Raw genomic sequence first — 20,245 nt, 5'->3', positions numbered from 1 at the left:
GTACAAATCAGTACTTTCCCCTTTTTTATTATCTCTTTGGGATATAGATCTGGTAGTGATATTATAATTTCAAAGGGGTGCATAGTTTTATTAGCTCTTTGGGTATAGTTCCAAATTGCCCTCCAGAATGGTTAGATTATTTCAACTCCACCAACAATGTGTTAATGCTCCAATTTTGCCACATCTCCTCCAACATTTATCACTTTTCATTACTTTCATATTGACTAATCTGATAGGTATGAGGTTTTAGCTCAGTTATTTTAATTTGCTTTTCTCTAAGCAAGAGAGATTTAGAATATTTTTTCATATGATTATTAATAGATTTGATTTCTTCATCTAAAACTGCTTGTTTATATCCTTTGACCATTTTTCAAGTCGGTAATGACTTATAGTCTTAAAAATTTGAACTAGTTCTTTATAAATTTGAGAAATGAGACATTTATCAGAGAAATTTGCTATAAAAATCCACCCCCACCCCAGTTTGGTGTTTCCCTTCTAATCTTAGTTACACTGATTTTGTTTGTACAACCCCTTTTTCATTCAATGTAATAAAAATTATTCATTTTATGTCTTGTAATGCTCCCTGTCTCTTATTTGGTCATAAATTCCTCCCTTCTCCATAAATCTGTCAGGCAAACCATTCTATGATCCCCAAATTTACTTATGGTATCACCTTTTATGTCTAAATCCTATACCCATTTTGACCTTATCTTGGTGTAGGGTTGTATGTACCCATTACTTCTAATTCTGTCCTCTGGGGTAAGGCAGAACAAGCCTGATCTCACTTTCACACTTGGTTGTTGTTCAATTGTGTCTGACTCTTCTTGGCAAAAATCCTGGAGTGGTTTGCTATTTCCTTTTTCAGTCCATTTTACAGGTGAGGAAACTGAGGCAAACAGGGTTAAGTGACTTGCCTGGGGTCATATACCTAGTAAGTGTTCAAAGCTGAATTTGAACACTTGAGATTTCTTCAAGATGACTGTAGGTCTTGATTCTGTCCTCTATGCCATTTAGCTGCCCCATGCCTTTCATAATACATACCCTTGATAGGTTCTCAGAGGTAGAGTTAGAAGGGGCCTCAGTATCCACCTCTTCCCCATTTTGTAGTTGAAGAATTCAAGGCCAAGAGATGCTAAGTGATTTGCCCAAAGTCCAAAGGTGGAAAGTGTCAAAGTTGGGCTTTTTAAAGAAAACAATCACTCTCTGTCAACACCCCCAACCCAACTTGTTCTCTAGACTACATATCTTCAGTGCCTTCAGTTGACCTGAAATTGGCCATGTTCCAGTTTGTCAGTATCCTTCTTAAAATGGGGTGATAGCAGGGGCTGGTAGGTAGCACAGTGCATAGTCACCCTGGAGTTGGGAGGATTTGGGTTCAAATCTAGACTCAAACACTTCCTAGTAGTGTGACCCTAAGTCACTTAACCCCAATTGCCTGTCTCTTGCTACTCTTCTGTCTTAGAATTATTACTAGCATAGAAGGTAAAGGTTAAAAAAAATATGGTGGTCACATTATAGAATTTGCATCTAAGAGAGACTTTAGATATCATCTGATCTAACTCCCAAAAGATAGTCAGTCCATGCCCTATGGACTATATAGTCTCTAGTTTATATAACTAATTATATAACATTGATTAATCTAAACTGTTTCTTTTTTGGAAAATCTGTTTAAGAAAAAAACAATATCTTGGGGAAACATTGTACCTTATAGCAAGGAAGATTCAAAAACAGAACATCTGTGGGACTTCAGTTAATTTTTAATGGGAAAGCCAGTAATTGGCTATGGAGCAAAGGGAGTCATAAATGGAAGATTTGGATTGGAAATAGGTGAAGATAGATTTTTTTTTAAGTGCTGTCAAAGTGACCTCTGGGTCATATGGCTCAGGTGCCCTGTGGATTCCAGGAACAGTTGCATCTGAGTCTCTTTTAACCATTTTGAACTAAAAAATACATTAAATGTCAAAGCCATGAGGTATTCATTCAAATAAGAAGTGTTCCCCCAAAAAAGAGAAAAGGGAAAGAAAGAAGGTTGCCCATGAAATAGCCAAAAGACAAGTCAAGTTGTTGGGAAAGAAGAAGAAAAGGGGTCTGGATAATAGACACGCTTAATAATGAGGCATATATGAAGGTGTTGACAGCAGGCCCCTATCCCAAGTATGCCAAAAAATTATTTTGCCTAGTTTCCGAAACAGAAAAAAGTCTCAAATCCTGGGAGTTTCTTTGTATAAATAAATATCCCCAGTTTTAAGAAGAGGATTTCTCTTTAAAGTAGGGAATGACTCACCACTAGGATGGTCTCATATTGCACTTGAAAATCATTTGAAGGAGGTGAGGCTATTGTGCATTTAAGACAAGGCGTCCTTTCCAAAACAGATGAGGAAGCCACTAGGAATCCCATGGCCTTATGCTTGTCTCTTTAGGCTGTATGCTTCCTTGGAAAGAACAAGGGGCTGGGGTCAAAGTGTGGGTGACCTTGGGCAAACCCACCGTTAACCTCTTTGAGACTGAATCCTTCTATCTATAAAATGAGGATGTTGGACCAGATGGCTTTTAAAGCCCCTTGCAGCTTTGAATCTGTGTTGCTAGGCTGTGTTTCATGATTCCCAGATTGCTGGGTTACAAATGTTCCAAAATATTTATTGAATCCCATTATTTATGGGGTACCTTTGTTGGCATCATCGGAGAGACCATGTATGAGAAACAGTTCTTGCCTGTAAGGGATTGATGATCAAAAAAAATGTTGTAGGATTTTCCTGTGGACCAGTTTGAAGATTATTAGCCTCTCTCTTCTGGACCTTAGTTCTCCATCTATAAAATAGGAGAGTTGGATTAGATGGTGTCTAAGGTATAACTTCCAAGGTTTAACTCACTCTAAATGCCAAGTATTGTGCTAAGTGCTGAGAATACAAATAGCAAAGCTATCTAGATAGCCCCTGATTTCAAGGAGTTTATTATATTCTAGTGGGAGACAATACACATATGGGAAGGATTTGGAACTTGAAAACTTACAAGTTAAGACTTTACCACTAAGCAACTGTATGACTTTGGACGGGTCAATTTCTCCATTTCCTTCTCTGTAGAGTTGGGGAAATAATTCCTGTATTCTACTGAGGGGAAATGGAAGGAAAGTATTTTATAAAGGTAAAACAGGGAATTGGACACCACCCCTCCCACCCACCCCCTACAAAATCTGCCATCATCTCCAGAATCCACTTTCTCTTCCTCCATGGCCAAACCTTCCTCAGATTTCAGGGAGATGATTTCAGAAAACCATCCAGGGGAGAGGAAAAATTAATAAGAACTGGGGTTCTGCTCATTTCTCTAGCTTTGTTCCAAAGCCAATGCTTGGCTTAGCATAGAATGAGGAAATATCATTTCCTTCTTTTAGTTTCCCCCAAACCACGTAAGACCTTAATGGTTTAAAAAACCTGTCTAGTTCAGTTCAAATTAATTTCATTTACAGGTTATAAATGGAACAATTTATTTGCACTTTACTAATTTTTTCTTTTTCCCCCTTTGTTCTAGAGCAAGGAAATTGGGTTACAGATGCATGAAGAGCTGCTGAAAGTGACCAATGAGTTATATACAGTAAGTTGTGCAGATTTTGGGTGGGGATGGGCTTTTTCAATTTGAGACCAGAATTTGGGAACTGAATGCAAAACCTTGACAAAAAACAAAAAAGTCTTTGTAGAACTATTCTGTTGTTTCTTGGTTCCTGCTAGCTTTCAGAAGTAAAAAGCTTAAAGTTGGGTCTGATGTAGCCCTCAGATTGTAAACCCTTTGAAGGAAGGAAGTTTGAGTTGCTTATTTACAGTGTTAGTAACTCAGTGAAACATTTATTTATGTGGAAAGTGTGACCTATATCCATTTATGTTCTAGCAGAGATGGATTCCCCCTGCTGTAAGTTTTTAGACTTCTGGAAATTTTGTATCATTACTGTGTTTTTGTGGCATGTAATACTAGTCATCTGTTAAGTTCATACTACGTGTCTGCCACTGTTCTAAGCACTAAGAAAGGCAAGCATATGGTCCCTGCCCTCAAAGAACCCACATTTTAATGAGAGACGACAAGAAATATATAAATGAGTGAGTTAATGAATGAATGAATGAATGAATAGGTAGATAAATAAATCTGCAAATTCCCATATCCCTACCCACATATGTGTGGGTGTGGATATGCATTATTAAATGAAATTTGATGTACTCTCAGAAGTAAGACACTAGTTAGTAATGGGGGGCAGGAAAATGGCTCCTGCAGAAACTGAGATTTGAGCCGAGTCTTGAAGGAGGACAGGGAACTGAGGAGGCAGAGGGGAGAAGAGAGAACATTCCAGGCAAGGGGAAACAGCGAGTGAAAGGCACAGAGTTGAGAGTTAGAATATTGTATTTGGGGAACAGCAAGGAGGCCAGTGTCACCAAATCGGAGAATATACGAGGGAAATAAAGTATAAGGAGCCCGGAAGGACTCAGGTTCTTAGGAGTCAAACAGAAGGTTTTAGATTTCATTATGGGAATATTAGAGGAGCCACTGGAGTTTACTGAGTAGGGGATGATGTGTTTAGACCTGAGCTTTGGAAAGATCAATTTGGCAGCTTAGTGGAAAAGAGATTGGAATGGGGAAAGACCTGAGACAACCAAGCAAAAGTCTATTGTGATAGTTCAGTCATGAGGCAATGGAGGTCTGTACCAGGTAGCAGATGTATCAATAGAGAGAAGGGAATGAAAATGGGAGATACTCCACAGGTAGAAATGATAAGACTTGGTAACTGATTGGTTACATGTGGGGAGATGACTAAGGAGCCAAGGATGATTCCAAGATTGCAAGTTGCCCTAGGGGATTGGGAGAATAGTATTTTCTTTGGAAGCAAAAAGATATTTTGGAAGAGGGAAGGGTTTTGGGGAAAAGATGATGAATCCTGTTTTGGACCTATTGAATTTGAGATGCTTTAAGGACATCCAGGACAAGACATCCAAAATGCCTTTGGAGATATAGGACTGTGGGTCAAAAGAATTGGGTGTATAGATCTAGAAATCATCTACATAGAGTTGTTAATTGATTTGATAAGATATCCAAATAAGATAGAATTGGAGGAGAGAAAAGAGCCCAAAGAGACTTGAGGGACACCCATGGTTAATGGGCATGATGGATGAAGGCTCAGCAAAGGAAATATCAGATAGATGGGAGAAAAACCAGGAGAGAGCAGTATCACAAATCCTAGAGAGAGGAGAAAACATTCTGGAGAAGAGTATGATTGATTGTAGGTACTTAATAATTGAAATTAATATTTGAGTTGAAATTTTGTGGTTTTAATTTCCCCTGTATTTTTTTGGTAGTGGCAGCCATAGGGTTGTGTAAATAATGTGGGGTGTAGAGGCAGAAGAATTGGGTTCAAATCCTGCCTCTCATAGGTACTCCCCATGTAACTTTGGGATAAGTTGTTTAAATTCTAGGTGCATCTAGGACCTACCTACTAAATCAGTCTGGTTCTCCTTTTTTCTATGAGCATTTATGGATAGAGTTCCCACAATAGAATTTCTCCACAATAACAAAATCACAGATTCTTTGGGTATTCCATATTTGTGCATTTATTTGTAGCTATGATCGGTGTTATGAGGAGTTTGTGGACAGAATGCTGAACTTGGGGTGAAATCCAGTGTCTGATATTTACTAGCTCTGAGCCCAGCTAGCTATGATCAAGTCACTGGAGCTCTCTGAGCCTCAGGAAACTCTTGAAGACTATTAAATTTTAGACAGGTAGTTGAGTATTGACTAGCAGTAAAACCTTATGGAAAAATCAAAGGTGAGTTGTGTTCTTGTTTCAGCAACCAAAAGGAAAGGCAAAGGTTGTGAACCCAGCCTCTTGTGTGAGTAAGACGCTTAATAGATGAATGCCTAAAGATAATAAGTCAAGGAAACAGGGAGGGTAAAGTCTCTGGGGCTTGTTGGGAAAGGAGAAAAGGAAGCCAAACAGGAAAGAACAGAGATATGTCTTTTGGGTATTTCTACTGATAGGGAGCCCTGTTTCCATGCCTTATCTATAAACTGTAGACTGGAATCCCCACTTGGAGGAGATTATAGAATAAAACAAAATCTCAGACTTTGAGAAATGGAGGAGATAGCATCTGTCCAGTCAAACCCATACACAGAAAAGGATCCTCATCATAACAAATGATTGTCCAGCCTCTACTTGAAGATCTCCAAAGAGGAGCCCATGGCTTTTTGAGTCAATTTTTTCTACTTTTGGAGAGTGCTAATAATTTTTTTTCCTGACATCAAACCTTAATTGGTTTCTTTGCAGCTTCTAGTCCTACCTTCTGGGGCCAAACAGAACAAGTCTTACCCACTATAAGAGGGTTCTGGTCCATGCCAGGTCCGTGGATCATGGACAGCCTACTCTGCATGGATGCTTGGTGAGCCTGCTTCCAGGCATGTGTAATAGAAGGCCCTGCTTTCTATTTTAGAGCAAATATGGGTATTCTGTGAACATGACCTTTGTACCTCCTGTGTGGGAAGAGGGGACTTCCAAGCTGGAACCGAGTGTGTATCCAAAGAGCTCTGACCACTCAATTTCTTCTCTCTTCCTAGTTGCATTCATGAACTTTTGTGGGATTGTTGATCTGGAATTTTTCTTAATTGTAGCAAGTATCTGTCATCCCCCTTTATGACAGAGGTTTCTATAGGCTTAATTGAGGGCAGGAATTCTTGACCTGTTATCTATAAATTTAAAAAAAATTTGATAATTGTATTATAACATAATGGATTTTATTTGCAATCTTGGGTATTTGTGCATTTAAAAACTTTACCCTTGCATGATTTCACATTGTATAACTAATATATTGCTTGTCTTCTCAATGAGTAGGGGGAGAGGCTGGAGGGGTGGAGAAATTTTGAAGCTGAGAATTAAAAAAAAATAATTCAGGGTGAGGGAAATCTATTATTCTGAAATTGTAGCTTTCACCAGACTGTTAAAGGGGCCCATCACACACAAAAAATAGTTAAGAACTCCTAGTCTAGGATTTAAACTGAATACTATTCATCTTGCTACTTCGACCTTACCCAGAACTCCAGACAAATTCTGAAACTTAGCTTGTGTCTCATTTCCCTTTAAGACTCTCTTCCCCTTCTTGTGCATGACCCGAAAGGGAATACACTCTCATTATTTTACTGCAAGAAATTGCAATTACAAAGGCACAGTAATAAAACCAGAAGCAGTGCCTTGATGTTCAGGGAAGGGGTCAGCCATCTCCATGCTCAGCAGTTGTTAATGACTGAGTTCACAGCTTTGCTTTTCCCAGGGGACCAGATGTTCCCAGAAGTCCCTAGTAGAGGGGAATTATCACAGTCTTAGAGCAGTGGAATATATTATCTCACAACACCTTACATGGTTCATTAAGCAGTTTATCAGAGGACTCAGTAAGAAGCCATCTTTTTTTTTTATTGACACTGAAAAAAACCTTTATTAAGTACCCACTATATGTCAAATTTTATGCTAAGCTCTAGGGAGACACATTAAAAAGTGACACAATTCCTGCTCTTAATGAACTCATATTCAAAATCAAGGGGACAACATGGCTATGTATAGAAAGTAGATGGAAGGATGTGGGGTAGTTATAGGGCAGATGGGAAGGACCAACAGTCTTCAGGGTACATTGATAGATGAAATGGAAATGCTTAAGAGTGTGGAGAGAGTGGAGTTATTGCAGGGTAGATAATAAGGCTCTTCCCCCCTCTTAGCTGATGCTGACCCTGTATTGCCTTTCTTTGGGGGAGATAGTGTCATTCCATTGTGGTTCCCAACTGGGAGGAAGCCTGGGATGTGGAGTAGAACCTTCTGCTGAGCCTGTTCACATTGGGCTCTTGGGATGGACCCATCTTCAAAATCTCCATTTAATAATTTACCTTCTTCTCTAGCTGGGCTTTTTCAGGTCGTTGGTATCTCTAGATGCTGACAGCAATGGCTTCTGATCCCTAATGCCTGAAAGAAGCATCTTCTCCTTCACAGACAGGCCATCCTCTGTGATTTCTCATGAAATCCTGAGTGTCCTGGGGTACTCAGCTCAGCAGTTCAGCCTCTGTTTTTAAATCTCCGCTCAGTGCGATAATTAGCAACATCCCCATCACTTTACAGTTTGGATTGTTTCACCTCAGCCCTCTCTATTTCTGTTCCTGGAATGGGAAGAAGCAGGTGGAAATCAGAAGAATTCAAAGGAAATATCTGCTGGCATAAACATTCATGATAGAAAGGGTTGGACCAGATCTCTGAGGCTCTTGGAAGCTTCGTGGCTCCATGAAAAGAACCCACCGCTCATCACACTCACCATCCTCTTCCCATTCGTCAGAGTTCTAGTACCATGGTTACCTGTGGAAGCTCATTGCATGCTCATCAGCGATGCTGCCAGCATGGCAGGTCAGACGTATCAAACTGCTCCACTCTCAAGCAGAAATGATCTTCCAGCTCAGCTCTACTTGGCCTCAGTTCTCCTGTAAGCCTGAAGCATGGATTAACCGACTTAGGAGGTCTGGGGGAGATGGAGGGAAGATCTCAGCAGCTCTTGTTCCCATCTCTTCACACATTCTCCCTCCCTCCCTTCTGTGAAGCCAAGAAGAGTGTGGGAGGGCTCAGATCTAGGTTACAGCTGGGCTGCCTACACGGCTATTCACATCGCCATCACACGCTCTCCAAGGTTTTCTGCTGTTGTATATAGTCCTTTCACTGCACATTTGTGGGCCAATCAGCAATTCAGTCTAGTTCAATAAGTATTTATTGAGCTTGTACTATGCTGGGTGGTATGGATTAGAAAATCATAATAAGAATGGTATAATTGGAAGGGGCACTGCAATGAAGCAACCCCCCCCCCCAAAAAAAAGCCAACTCATTGGATTGGAAGTAAATGGACTTGATTCTGCATCTTTAACAGGACAACAGAATGACACGACTTAGACAATTATTTATATAATTCACTACTCTGGACCTCATTTTCCTCATCTCTAAAAAATGAAGAGATTAGATGAGATGATTTCTAAGATCCTTTTTAGTTCTATATCTTATTATTTGGTCTAAGCTTCCTCCTTGTCTAGGAAACACAGGAAATTATCCATGTTCGTGTAAAGCTTATGATTTCGTTTCTTTTTTGTTAAATTGTTTTTTGGTCATCTTTGTGACTTCATTTGGGGTTTCCTTGGCAAAGATTCTGGAGTAGTTTGACATTTCCTTCTCTAGCTTATTTTGCAGATGAGGAAACAGAGGCAAAATCAAGGGTCACATAGCTAATATGTGTTTGAAGCTGGATTTGAAGTCAAGCCTTCCTGACTCACTTCCAGACCTAGAGCTCTTTTCTCTCTGCTATCTAGTAGAGGAAGATAAGAATGTAATCCTTGTGTCAGGGGCTCTTTGCTGACGTGAAAGGTTCAATATTCTGGCTAATTTACCTTTGCCAAGGTAGAGCCTATGAACTCGGTTATCTTGTAGTCCCCAAAGGGTAGCCACAAGCTCTCCCCAAAAGCATTTGGTGTCACAGATTTCAAAACAGAATTCTTAATTTACAAAGTAATAGACACAACTGATTCAATATCCCAAGCCCATCAGAAGTCAAGAGATCTCTCCCTTCCAACAATCTCATTCCTTGGGGACAGTCAGTCCCCTCATGACTTATTAAAGAAGTATGCTGAAGCCAGCTTTTGAAAGCTCATTGTTAAAATTTCAAAGTGAGCTTTCACACCTCTGGAATCACTATAAATCAAGGCTCAATTTATTGTTTTGTTGATTTCTAGCCCTAAGAAAGCATTAATAATGTAGATGAAATTTAAAAGTGCATATACATGCATCCACACCTAACAGAACCAGATTTTTAAACATTTACAATCACACCCCTGTTTTGCTCTATCAAATTTGTTCAAATTCATCTGGAGTGCTAGTGAAAGCCCAGAGAATAAAGTCATCATCAGACTGAATGCCTGGTGCTTAGGGGTTTCTTTTTCTCCTCCTCCTCACCACCACTGGCATTTATATAATTCTTTCAGGTTCACAAAGTACTTTTATCTTCATCATCTCATTTGAGCTTCATAGCACCTTTGCTTAAGATCTTGTCTAGGTGGGAACCTAGAAAGGAGAGAGGTCCAGAACCTGGTGGCACTATATGTATGAAGCTGCTCATTGGCAAGCAGATTGTCTCTAATGGCTGATCTCCAAACAAGCCTCCATTCCCAGATGGCATTGTAGTTTCCTTCAAGCCTTCTAATCTGTGCTGTGTTCATCTCTGTTTTGCTACACCCCACTCTTTGGCTCCCTTCTAGTTGTTGGTATTAGTTATTCCCCTCCAGGTTATAATCCTGGAACGGCCAGCCATGGACCAAGTATACTTATAGGTCCCATGCTTAGTGCATGCTACAATCTCTACAACATTGAGTGCCGCCATCTTATTTCAGCCTTTGGTTGGATGACATCTATGTCCTACTCAGACACAAACTCTACTCTTTATAAAAGGGCTTCGTACTTGTGCCAACTCTCCTTTCTTGGGCCACTCAGAGGAGTAAACTAAAAGGAAAAAGTAACTCCCTTTTTTCTTCTGCATTGGTTTATGGTGAGTTTGGAAGTATTCACTGCCTCTTCTTGGCATTTGCTTGAATGATACACCCTCAATTCGTGCTGTTTCCTTCCCCTGGGTCTTTTGAGGTTCAGAAAGACACTTCCACTCTCTTTCCATTTTTCTTGCCATATCCTATCTTTCTCTAGGGAAGGTGGTTTAGGTTATGTAAAATAGGTGGTTTAGGCTATGTAAAATGGCAGAGACTAGACATACAGTCTAATATTTTTTCCATGGAAAAAAATATAAAAGAAACCCACCAGGCAACACCACAAAGCGACCCATTCAGGACAAGTTATCTCCTTTAGCTGAGAGTAACTTCAGAGAGATCAGGCAAAAGAGTGTCCTAGAGCTTGTGCCAAATTTCACCTGAGGACCTCTACTAGGAATATTATTTCCAAATGATGAAAAGCCCCTTTGTGTCCAGTGTTGCAGCATATAGCTCCCTCTTCCCCCTCCCCCCAGATACAATGTGACTAATTAATCTTGCAATAAGCTCCTCAGGACACAGCTGTACTGTCTTGCTTTCAAAAGCACAGTGCCATGGCATGACATGGGGACAATATGACTTTGTTCCAGCCTCACAACGGGTGGGTAAAGTCACTGATCCAGCAGCAGCTTGGTGCAGGTAGATATTAATTATTTCTCATTAATAAAAACTTGAAAACAAACATGGTGGTGGTTGTCGGGAGCCTTGGGTTCCCAGGCAAAGTTTCACAAATGCATGACTCCCTGTCCTGTGTCCCTTAGAAATAGCCTGGCTCCTAGAATTGGGGGACTTTCATGTCAGGGGATGCTCAGTCTCTCAACCTTTTCCCTTAGGCACTGCTCTTCATCTTCCCAGCAATTTCCCTATGGAAACCATCAGTTTCCCTCTTATTCTCTCTTTAGCAAGTAAATCAGTGCCTGAAAGTTTGGTTTAAATATTTGTTCTCCTGTTCCTGGGCTTTGTAAACCTAGGACAGAATACCTGGCTTATTGTAGGCACTTAATCAATACTTCTTGAATGAGAAATAAATGAATGAATGAACACAGGATGTTAGAACTCTGAACCTAAAGAAAAACTTCCTAAGGGAAGGTAATAAGCATTTCTATAGTATTTCTATAATATTTATATGCTAGATACTAGACAATAAGTGCTTTTTATAAATATTGTCTCACTTGATCCATGTAACAACACTATGATGTAGGTGCTGTTATCATCCCCATTTTACAGTTGAGTAAATGGAGACAGAGATTAAGGGACTTGCCCAAGGTCATACAGCTAGCAAGGAGCTGAGGCTGGACTTAAATTCACATTTCCTTGACTCCAGGTCCAGTCCCTCCTCTATTCATTGTGTTGCTAGTTGCTTCTAACAATCAGAGCCACCTAGAAAAAGATATTTCTTCAGAAAGTAATGAGCTCCCATTCACTGGAAATTTTTAACCAGAAGTTGGATAATTATTTCTTGGGGACTTTATAGAAAGAATTCCTATTTGGGAACAGGTTGGGCTTGATGGTTTCCAAAGTCCCTTCCAACTCCAAGATTCTCAGAGATGCACTGGGAAAAACATCTAATAGAGGTCTAGAACACCTGGGTTCCATAGTATTAACTAGGTGTCACATTAGACTAGGTACTTCTACTCTCTTGGAATCAATTTCTTTATTTGTAAAACAATAGTCTGGGCTTGATCATCGACCCCTGAGGTTCTTTCTAACTCTGGAGGATTCTGTGGGTCTCTGAGCTGGACCCAGCTCCCCATCACTGGAAATTTTTAAGCAGAGGTTGGATAATTATTTCTCAGGGACTTTATAGAAAGGATTCCTATTTGGGAACATGTTGGGCTTGATGGCTTCTAAAGTCCCTTTCAACTCCAAGATTCTCAGAGATGCACTGGGAAAAACTCTTAATAGAAGACTAAAACACCTGGGTTCCATGGTATTAATCAGGTGTCACATTAGACAAGGTACTTCTACTCTCTTGGAACCAATTTCTTTATTTGTAAAACAATAGTCTAGGCTTGATCATGTGTCCCTGAGGTTCTTTCTAACTCTGGAGGATTCTGTGAGTCTCTGAGCTGGACCCTGTAACTGACCTTGGACAACTGCTTTCGGGTGGGGCAGTAGGGACTTTGTGGGGTGACCTCTTTTAATGGGTTCAGGAGAGCTAAAAAGCAAACTCATTTCCATTGCCATTAATTTCAGGAGCATATCCCATTGTGGTTCATGTTAATGGGGCTGAATTGAGGACTGAATCTCACTTATTTGTTCTCAGCTAAAAGGAACAAAGAATCCTTCTCACCCCCTTCCCTGGGTAGGCATCAGCCAATGCTTCAGGTCCTGATGAGGTAATTCCTGTTGGATGGCATCATGGTGCCAGGTCTTTGCTGCTTGTTTCTAGAGTGAGTGTCTAGAGAGGAAGCTTCTGGACACTTTCACCACTGTCACACACCAAGGGTCTGGGAGGGTTCCAGAAGAAAACATTGTGTTGATTTGATATCAGTGACTATCCCAAAATTGTCGGCTCCTGAGGGACCATCGTATGGATTATCTGGCATATGCCCTAAGTGATTGGCTGTCTTCTTCCTGCATTCTCCTTTCCCAATTCACCATCCACCTTGGGCCATCAGTATCATTACTATGAATGGCATATGGGTTCATTTCTTCCTCAGCATAAGTTAAACAAGACCAAGACCTTGTTCCATGAATTGTCACTTGGACTGATATGTATTAAACACACCTGTGGTATGACAAGGTTCTTGTTATGGGAGACACAAAGAATTTGCACAGAGAATCAAGGGCGGTAAGACTGACTTACATGAAACAACTCAAGAAATACTGAAGATAATTTACAATCAGGGCTGACCTTGTCAATCTTTTGGTTTTGGTCCTATATTTCTTCTCCCTTTCTTAACCAAAAGGCCATCTCTCTTTTGCCTTGGAACCAGTATACAGTATTGATTCTAAGATGGAAGGTAAGGGTTTTTAAACAATACTCATATACTATAATGGTAAAGGATTCAAAATTAAGGAGATACTCATTAGCTTTTAGGGAATAGCTAAACAAATGATGCTTTGCCTGCTACTGGGATGTTCCATTTGGATGTCTTAAAGGCATCTCAAATTCATTGTGTCCAAAATGCTTCTCATTGTATTTCTCCTCCTTTCCTAGTTCTCTTGAGGGTACCATTAACCTTCTGTTGGTGGTTAGTTCTCATATAGCAGTATCCCTAAATAATAAAGAGTATTTTTAAAAAAATGAAAGGAGGAAGAAGATAAATTTCAATCAGCAAAATCAATCTATAAGCAGAAAAAAATAAAAATATGTCTTTTGTTTGACACCCAAGAACCTTGCACCTTTGCAAAGTAGTTTTTGGAGTAGGTATTTTCTCAGTATATTTTATTTAAGGCTAAGCTTTTTCTTTATAATTTTGTGACATTAACTTTCAGTCAGTTTGTGGTGGTTGTTCTTTCTGTTTTCATTATTGTAGTCATTATGCTTGTTGATTTCTTGGCTCAATTTATGTTTGGTGTTCACATAAGTTTTTCCATTCTATTCTCTATTCATCGCTGGTTTTGTTTCTTATAGCCAAATCATATCCCATTACATTCATGTACCACAGTTTAGTCACTCTCCAATCAAAGGACATGCACTTTGTTTTCAATTTTTTTCAACATAGAAGTGTTGTTTTACAAATTTACAATTTTTTTGTATGTGTGTTTTCTTCTTTTAATTAATTAGTTTGTTGGATACTTTAAAATTCCCAGTTATCTTTCCCCCCTCCCTCCTCCCTGCATCAAAGAAGGTACTATCTGACACAAAAATATGATTATGTAAATTATGTCTTTGTGTTTCTATTTATCAATTCTTTCTCTGGATGTGGATATTCACAAGTTATTCTTCAAATATTAATTCTGTAGCTGTATATAATGATCTCTTCATTCTACTCATTTCACTTCATACTTTCATGTAGGCCTTTTCAAGTTTTAAGAAAATAAATCTGCTAATCATTTCTTATAGCATGCTTGTATTCCATCACAGTCATATATCACAATTTGTTCAACTATTCCCCAAGTGATGGACATTCCCTTGATTCCCAGCTCTTTGTCACCAGAAATAATGCCACTATAAGTATTTTGGAACATAAAGATTCTTTTCCTTTTTCCTTATTTTTTTTGGAAACAGACCCAACATGGTGATATTGCTGAATCTAAGAGTATACATAATTTTGTAACTCTCTGGGCATAATTCCAAATTACTCTCCAAAATCGTTAGATCAATTTGCAGTTCCACCAACCACGTATATTAGTGTCCCCACTTTTCCACTTCCTTTCTAACATTTGTCATTTTGCCTTTTTATCATTTTAGCCTATCTGATACATGTGGGATGATATCTCAGAATTGTTTTGATTTGAATATATCTAATCAGAAATGAGTTAGAACATTTTTTCATAGGTATTATATATGGCTTTCAGTTCTTTATCTAAAGACTTTCTGTTAATATGTTTTTACCATTTATCAATTGGGGAATGGCTCATATTCTTATAAATTTGATAAAGTTCTCTATGTATTTTAGATATGAGACCTCTATCCAAGAAACTTTTTATAACTTCCTCCCAATTTTCTGCTTTCTTTCTAACCTTGGCTATATTAGTTTTATTTGTGCAAAACTTTTAAAATTTAATGTAATCAAAATTATCCATTTTACATCTCATAATATTCTCTATCTCTTATTTACTCATAAATTCCTCTTTTATCCATAAATCAGATAGGTAGTAATGTTCCTTTTTCTCTCAATTTGTCTATATCTCCCTTTATGTATAGGTCATGTATCCATTTTTATTTTCTCTTTGTTAGTGGTATAAGATATAGTTCTATATCTTGTTTCTGCCAAATTACTTTCCAATTGCCCCTGCAATTTTTACCAAATAATGAATTCTTATCCCTCAAACTCAGATATATACTTTTATCAAATGCAAGGTGACTATAATCTTTTACTATTGTTTGTTGTATATCTGTTCTGTTCCACTGATCTACCTTTGTTTCTTGCCAGTACCAAATTTTATATTTATAATACAGTCTAAAATCTGGTACTGCTAGACCCCATTCCTTTACATTTTTATACATTAATTTCTTTGATATTTTTGATGTTTTGTTCTTCCAAATAAGTTTAAAATTTTTTTTAGCTTAATGAAATAATTTTTGGGGTAATTTAATTGGGATGACATTGAATATATTGATTAGTTTAGGAAGATTGTCAGGGAACTTTCTTCTTATTAATGACCTTTTCTGCGTATCTGTGTAATAGTGAAACTCTGTATCAGAGGGTTTAGATATTAGTATATCCCCTTTTTAATCTATACTTCATACAGTTGCCATTTGATATTATATTATCTTCTCCATATTTCTCTGTCTTCTCCACAATAATAATATGATCTATTTTATCAAAAGCTTTGATAAAAATCCTCCTAAACTGTAAACACAGGACTCCTCTGATCCAGCAGTCTATTAGCTCTCCCAAAAAAGGAAATAAAGTGAGTTTGACATAACCTGTTCTTGTAGAAGCCACACTGGCTTTTTGTAATCACATCTTCCCTTTTGAAATATTCACTAACTGTCTCTTTAATGATATGTTCTAGAATTTTTTCAGAAATTGAATTCAAGGTGATTGGTCTATAGATTTCAGACCCTCTTCTCTTCCTTTTATTGAAAACTAGGACAACATTTTGCCCTTCTTTGACCTTGTGGCATCCATCCTTCCTGTTTCCTGTGAGCTTGTCGTCTCATGCCAAGTTTAGTATAGTTTCATTTTTCCTCCTTTGTTGCTTTTTGCTATTTTCCAGGGAAAATACTGCTCTGAACCTTTTACCATATTTCATTATATCATATTACAAATAATTTTGTTTTGCCTTGCCTTTTTTCTCTATTAGGCCTCTCTACTTGGCAAAGAAATTGTGTTTGCTGAGTGAAATAGTTTCTGAATTCTTTAGACTTCTTCGTTGTTGTGGCTATTTTATATTGGTTAAACTTCTCTAAAAATTATGATAATCAGACTTTTCCCATTTCTCAATAAAGATATTGTTTAAATAGTTCAGGCTAGAGTTATAATTGAATATAATATCTTCTCTGAATTTTTTTCTTCTTTAAAATTTGGTATTGATTTTTACCTTTGTTGTCTCCAATTAATGAATTGATTACACATAGATGGCTGATTCCCACATGATTCCTCAATAACCAGTTATTTTCTGTCTATATAGAATGGCTTTCATTTTTTGGAATGTCCAGTAGTAGTCACATCTGGTAACTCCCAACTCTCTTTTTAAAAAAAAGAATGTTGCCATGATACCTGTTGCTTTTCCACATATAAGTATATTTTACATATTTTATGAATGTGTATATATATGTTTCATATAGATGTGTGTAGCAATGTATTTGGAAACATGTTGACATATATACTTTCAGCCAAATCATTAATAAAATGGAGGAGGTATGTTGATCTTGTGTTCCCATCCTTTTAACTTTCTGGACCAAAGTGCCCCCTCCATGACTACTCCCACCCCTCATCCCCCAGCTATTTTTTTTTTGCTGGTTCATCTACCATCTATTATATATTGGTCTGTAGGCTTTCTCAGGTTTGATTTGGCTTGTGTACATGAAGTACAAAAACCATAGAAGAGATGTAGAATCACTTTAGTGGATTTAAGTAAAGGCTAATTACCATTAAGCAGCACTCTCCTATATTTAGACTACTTCTCAGATTATTTAATTCATAAATTCTTATTTTTTTAAAAAAAAGGATGAAGGTACTTGTCATATTCTAGAATTTTTTGGGTCCAGAGGACCTCTTTGTAAAGGTTCCAGAAAAGGGAGAAATCAAACTTAGGGAAAGAGGATAAATTAGTCTGGGTTGATCCTCCCAAATCCATTCAATCTCCTTCTTGCTAGCTATTGTGTATTGCTTTCCTTATTAAATTCTAAGCTGCTTGAGGTCAGTGTCTGCATATGTTTTTTTCATTCCTTCCTTTCCTCCGTCATTGTTGAATAGAGTGCAGTTAATAATACATCCCTGGTGACTCCTACCGTAATTACACGATCATTGGCTTTCACCCTAGAAGGGACTTGGGAGAGAAACTAGTTTAACTTCTTTATCGTATAGAAGAAACTGAGGTCAGAAAAGTAAATTGGGCTACTTAAATAGGTGGCAAAGAGTAGAGTTTTATAGTCAAGCCCCTGGATCTAAATATAAATGATCATTCATAGCTATTGTTAATAGTAATAAATATATAATACTTTCAGGTTTATAAAGGCTTTACATTTATTACATCATTGGATCCTTTAAAATGTCCTGTAAAGCAGGTAGTATTATTATGCCCTTTTTACAGGTGAAACTACTGAGGTTTAGTGACTTTTCTAGGGTTACACAGTTAAGAGGCAAGAGTCCACTGAACCACCTAGATACCTAGATGTTGGTCTTGTCCCCACTCTTTGGGGATTCTACTAGACCCAAGCTATCACCCCTTCTGACAGTATGAGAGCTGAAAAGAGTGACATGACTCCTCTTTAATCTTTAATTCAAGTCTCTGTAAGGGCTTCCCTTCATCAAGGAGAAAGGGAACAAATATTAAGTCCCTACTATGTGTCAGTTACTGTGCTAAGTACCTGTCACCTACTAGAGACATGTAGTGGTAGTAGTATAAATATTATGTCATCTAATCCTCACATCTAGAAAATGCTATTATATTCCCTGTTTTATAGTTAAGGAAACTGAGGCAGACAGAGATCATGTGCCTTGTCCAAGGCCACACTTTTGGTAAGTGTTTGAGACAAGATTTGAACTCAGGATTTCTGACCCCAGGTTCAGCGCTCTATCTCTTTAGCCCATCCTTGTCTTTTCATCCTATCTGATTTTGATCAGTATCCTCCCACCTACCCTCAACTCAGTATACAAGTGGTTGTCCTTTCTGTTTTGAACATTCCTTGGATGCTAAGGTGGCTTTCAGATTGCCCATCTGTTACTATTCCTTGCTTTTCCTGCCTCACAGGCCCTGCCTCCTTTTCTGGGTCTTGCATTCCTTGGATGATATGTTTTGTATCACTTATTCAACACACATGGCCAATGCAGTCCTTCAGCCTACTTACGCCCATCATACTTCTTTCCACTGCCCTTTGGCTCACCTATAATTTTAATTTACAAGGATTATTATAGTCCACGATTCACAGACTTGCAACTATGACACCACAAGAATAAAGCTCTAAAATAATATGAAATTTTGGGTTGGGTGAGTAGCTTGGGATCGTTGAAAGCACTGTGTAGTTTCTCAGATGACTTCCCTTTCTCTGATCCATTTCTGGACTCTGCTCCTCATCCATCTACTCTAGCTATCCTAGAGGTTATAATGAAAAGAACCTGTTCATGATTATTGCAGCAAGAAAACTGGTATAGATTGAATATTAGTAATACATCCCCATGCCCTGATTATGGGGCAAAGATGCAATGTGGAGGGGTAGTGATTAGTCTCATGAAGGGCTAAGTTCCAGGTCTATCTCTGATATATACTAGCTATGTGCCCAGTGGCTTACCCTTCCAGTGCCCAAGATAATCTAAAACTATAAATCACCTATGAATTATTAATTCATGAGTTCCCACACAAGTGAAATCACAGAAATCATTGGGCAGGACCATGCCACTCTAGGCTGCGATTCACTACAAGGACCATGCTCCCTGAGGCAGTGATCTCAGCACAGAGCAGAGGAATGGTTGAGCCAAGGGGCAGCACCTCACTGGCAAAAAAAATCATAATAACCAATACTTATGTAGTGATTTATGGTCTGTAAATTGTTTAACAGATGTTATTTCATTTGATCATCATGAGATGGTACTTTTATTTTCCCTATTTTATAGGTAGAAAACAAATGGTAACACAGGTCGAGTGATTTGCCCAGATTCATACTAATGACTTAAAGGCAATACAATGATCCCTCATCTATTGTAGCAGTTAAGTTCTAGAGACCTACCGCAATAGGTCAAAATCTGTAAAGTAGTGGCGTTATATTTATTTTATTTATATATATATATATATATATATATATATTAAGACTTTATAAACCCTTCCCACTCTCCTCTGTAGGGATTAAAATTGAGGGGTTTGACTAAAATATGAGGATTCTAAGGTAATATTATGGTTGCCAATTTAAAATATTATAGCTCAAGTCAAGTGATTTTTAGTAGCTTTTATTTACAAAAAGGTAGAAAGAGTAAAAGGAGAGAAATGTAAGAAGAGAAGTGAATTTTAGATTTACTCCACCCAGCTTGGTCTTTAGAATTTTAGCAACCAGAAATGTATACACCCCCACTTACGGATTGATTGTGGGGGAGGATGGTCTATGACCCACATTTGCTAGCAAGTAATAAATCAGAAACAACTGACTGACCCCATGGACTGTCCAAAAGCTAAGTTTAAGCCACTATTGGTACATGTGAGACACCGGAAGTGATGTAAAGAACTACCTTTATATTTCGTGTCACTTCCTGTGAGAGGCCTGTGAGAGGGACTTGGTGGTGGAACTTGACTATGGAGGAGCTCGAGCATGAGACTGCAGACTGTTTCCCTTAGACTGTCACATGGTGAGTGCAAGGCTTACTCCTCTTTCTTTGGCTTTTTTGGAGGCACCAGCCTCAGA

The 20,245-nt window shown here is 38.3% G+C and overlaps 1 protein-coding gene across 6 annotated transcripts in view; it reads left to right on the top strand.

The window, feature by feature from the left end:
- Positions 1 to 20,245, top strand: part of SRGAP3 (SLIT-ROBO Rho GTPase activating protein 3) — a 287,676-nt gene that overhangs the window by 168,467 nt on the left and 98,964 nt on the right. For all 6 annotated transcript variants that reach the window (XM_007500149.3, XM_056804578.1, XM_056804579.1 and 3 more), the window contains exon 4: positions 3,526 to 3,588. In XM_007500149.3, the coding sequence (XP_007500211.2) occupies positions 3,526 to 3,588 (63 nt within the window). The remainder of the gene's footprint in view (positions 1 to 3,525; positions 3,589 to 20,245) is intronic.

Source organism: Monodelphis domestica, chromosome 7, assembly GCF_027887165.1.
Source record: "Monodelphis domestica isolate mMonDom1 chromosome 7, mMonDom1.pri, whole genome shotgun sequence".
Lineage (NCBI taxonomy): Eukaryota > Metazoa > Chordata > Mammalia > Didelphimorphia > Didelphidae > Monodelphis > Monodelphis domestica.
This window is presented reverse-complemented; position numbering and strand designations above follow the sequence as displayed.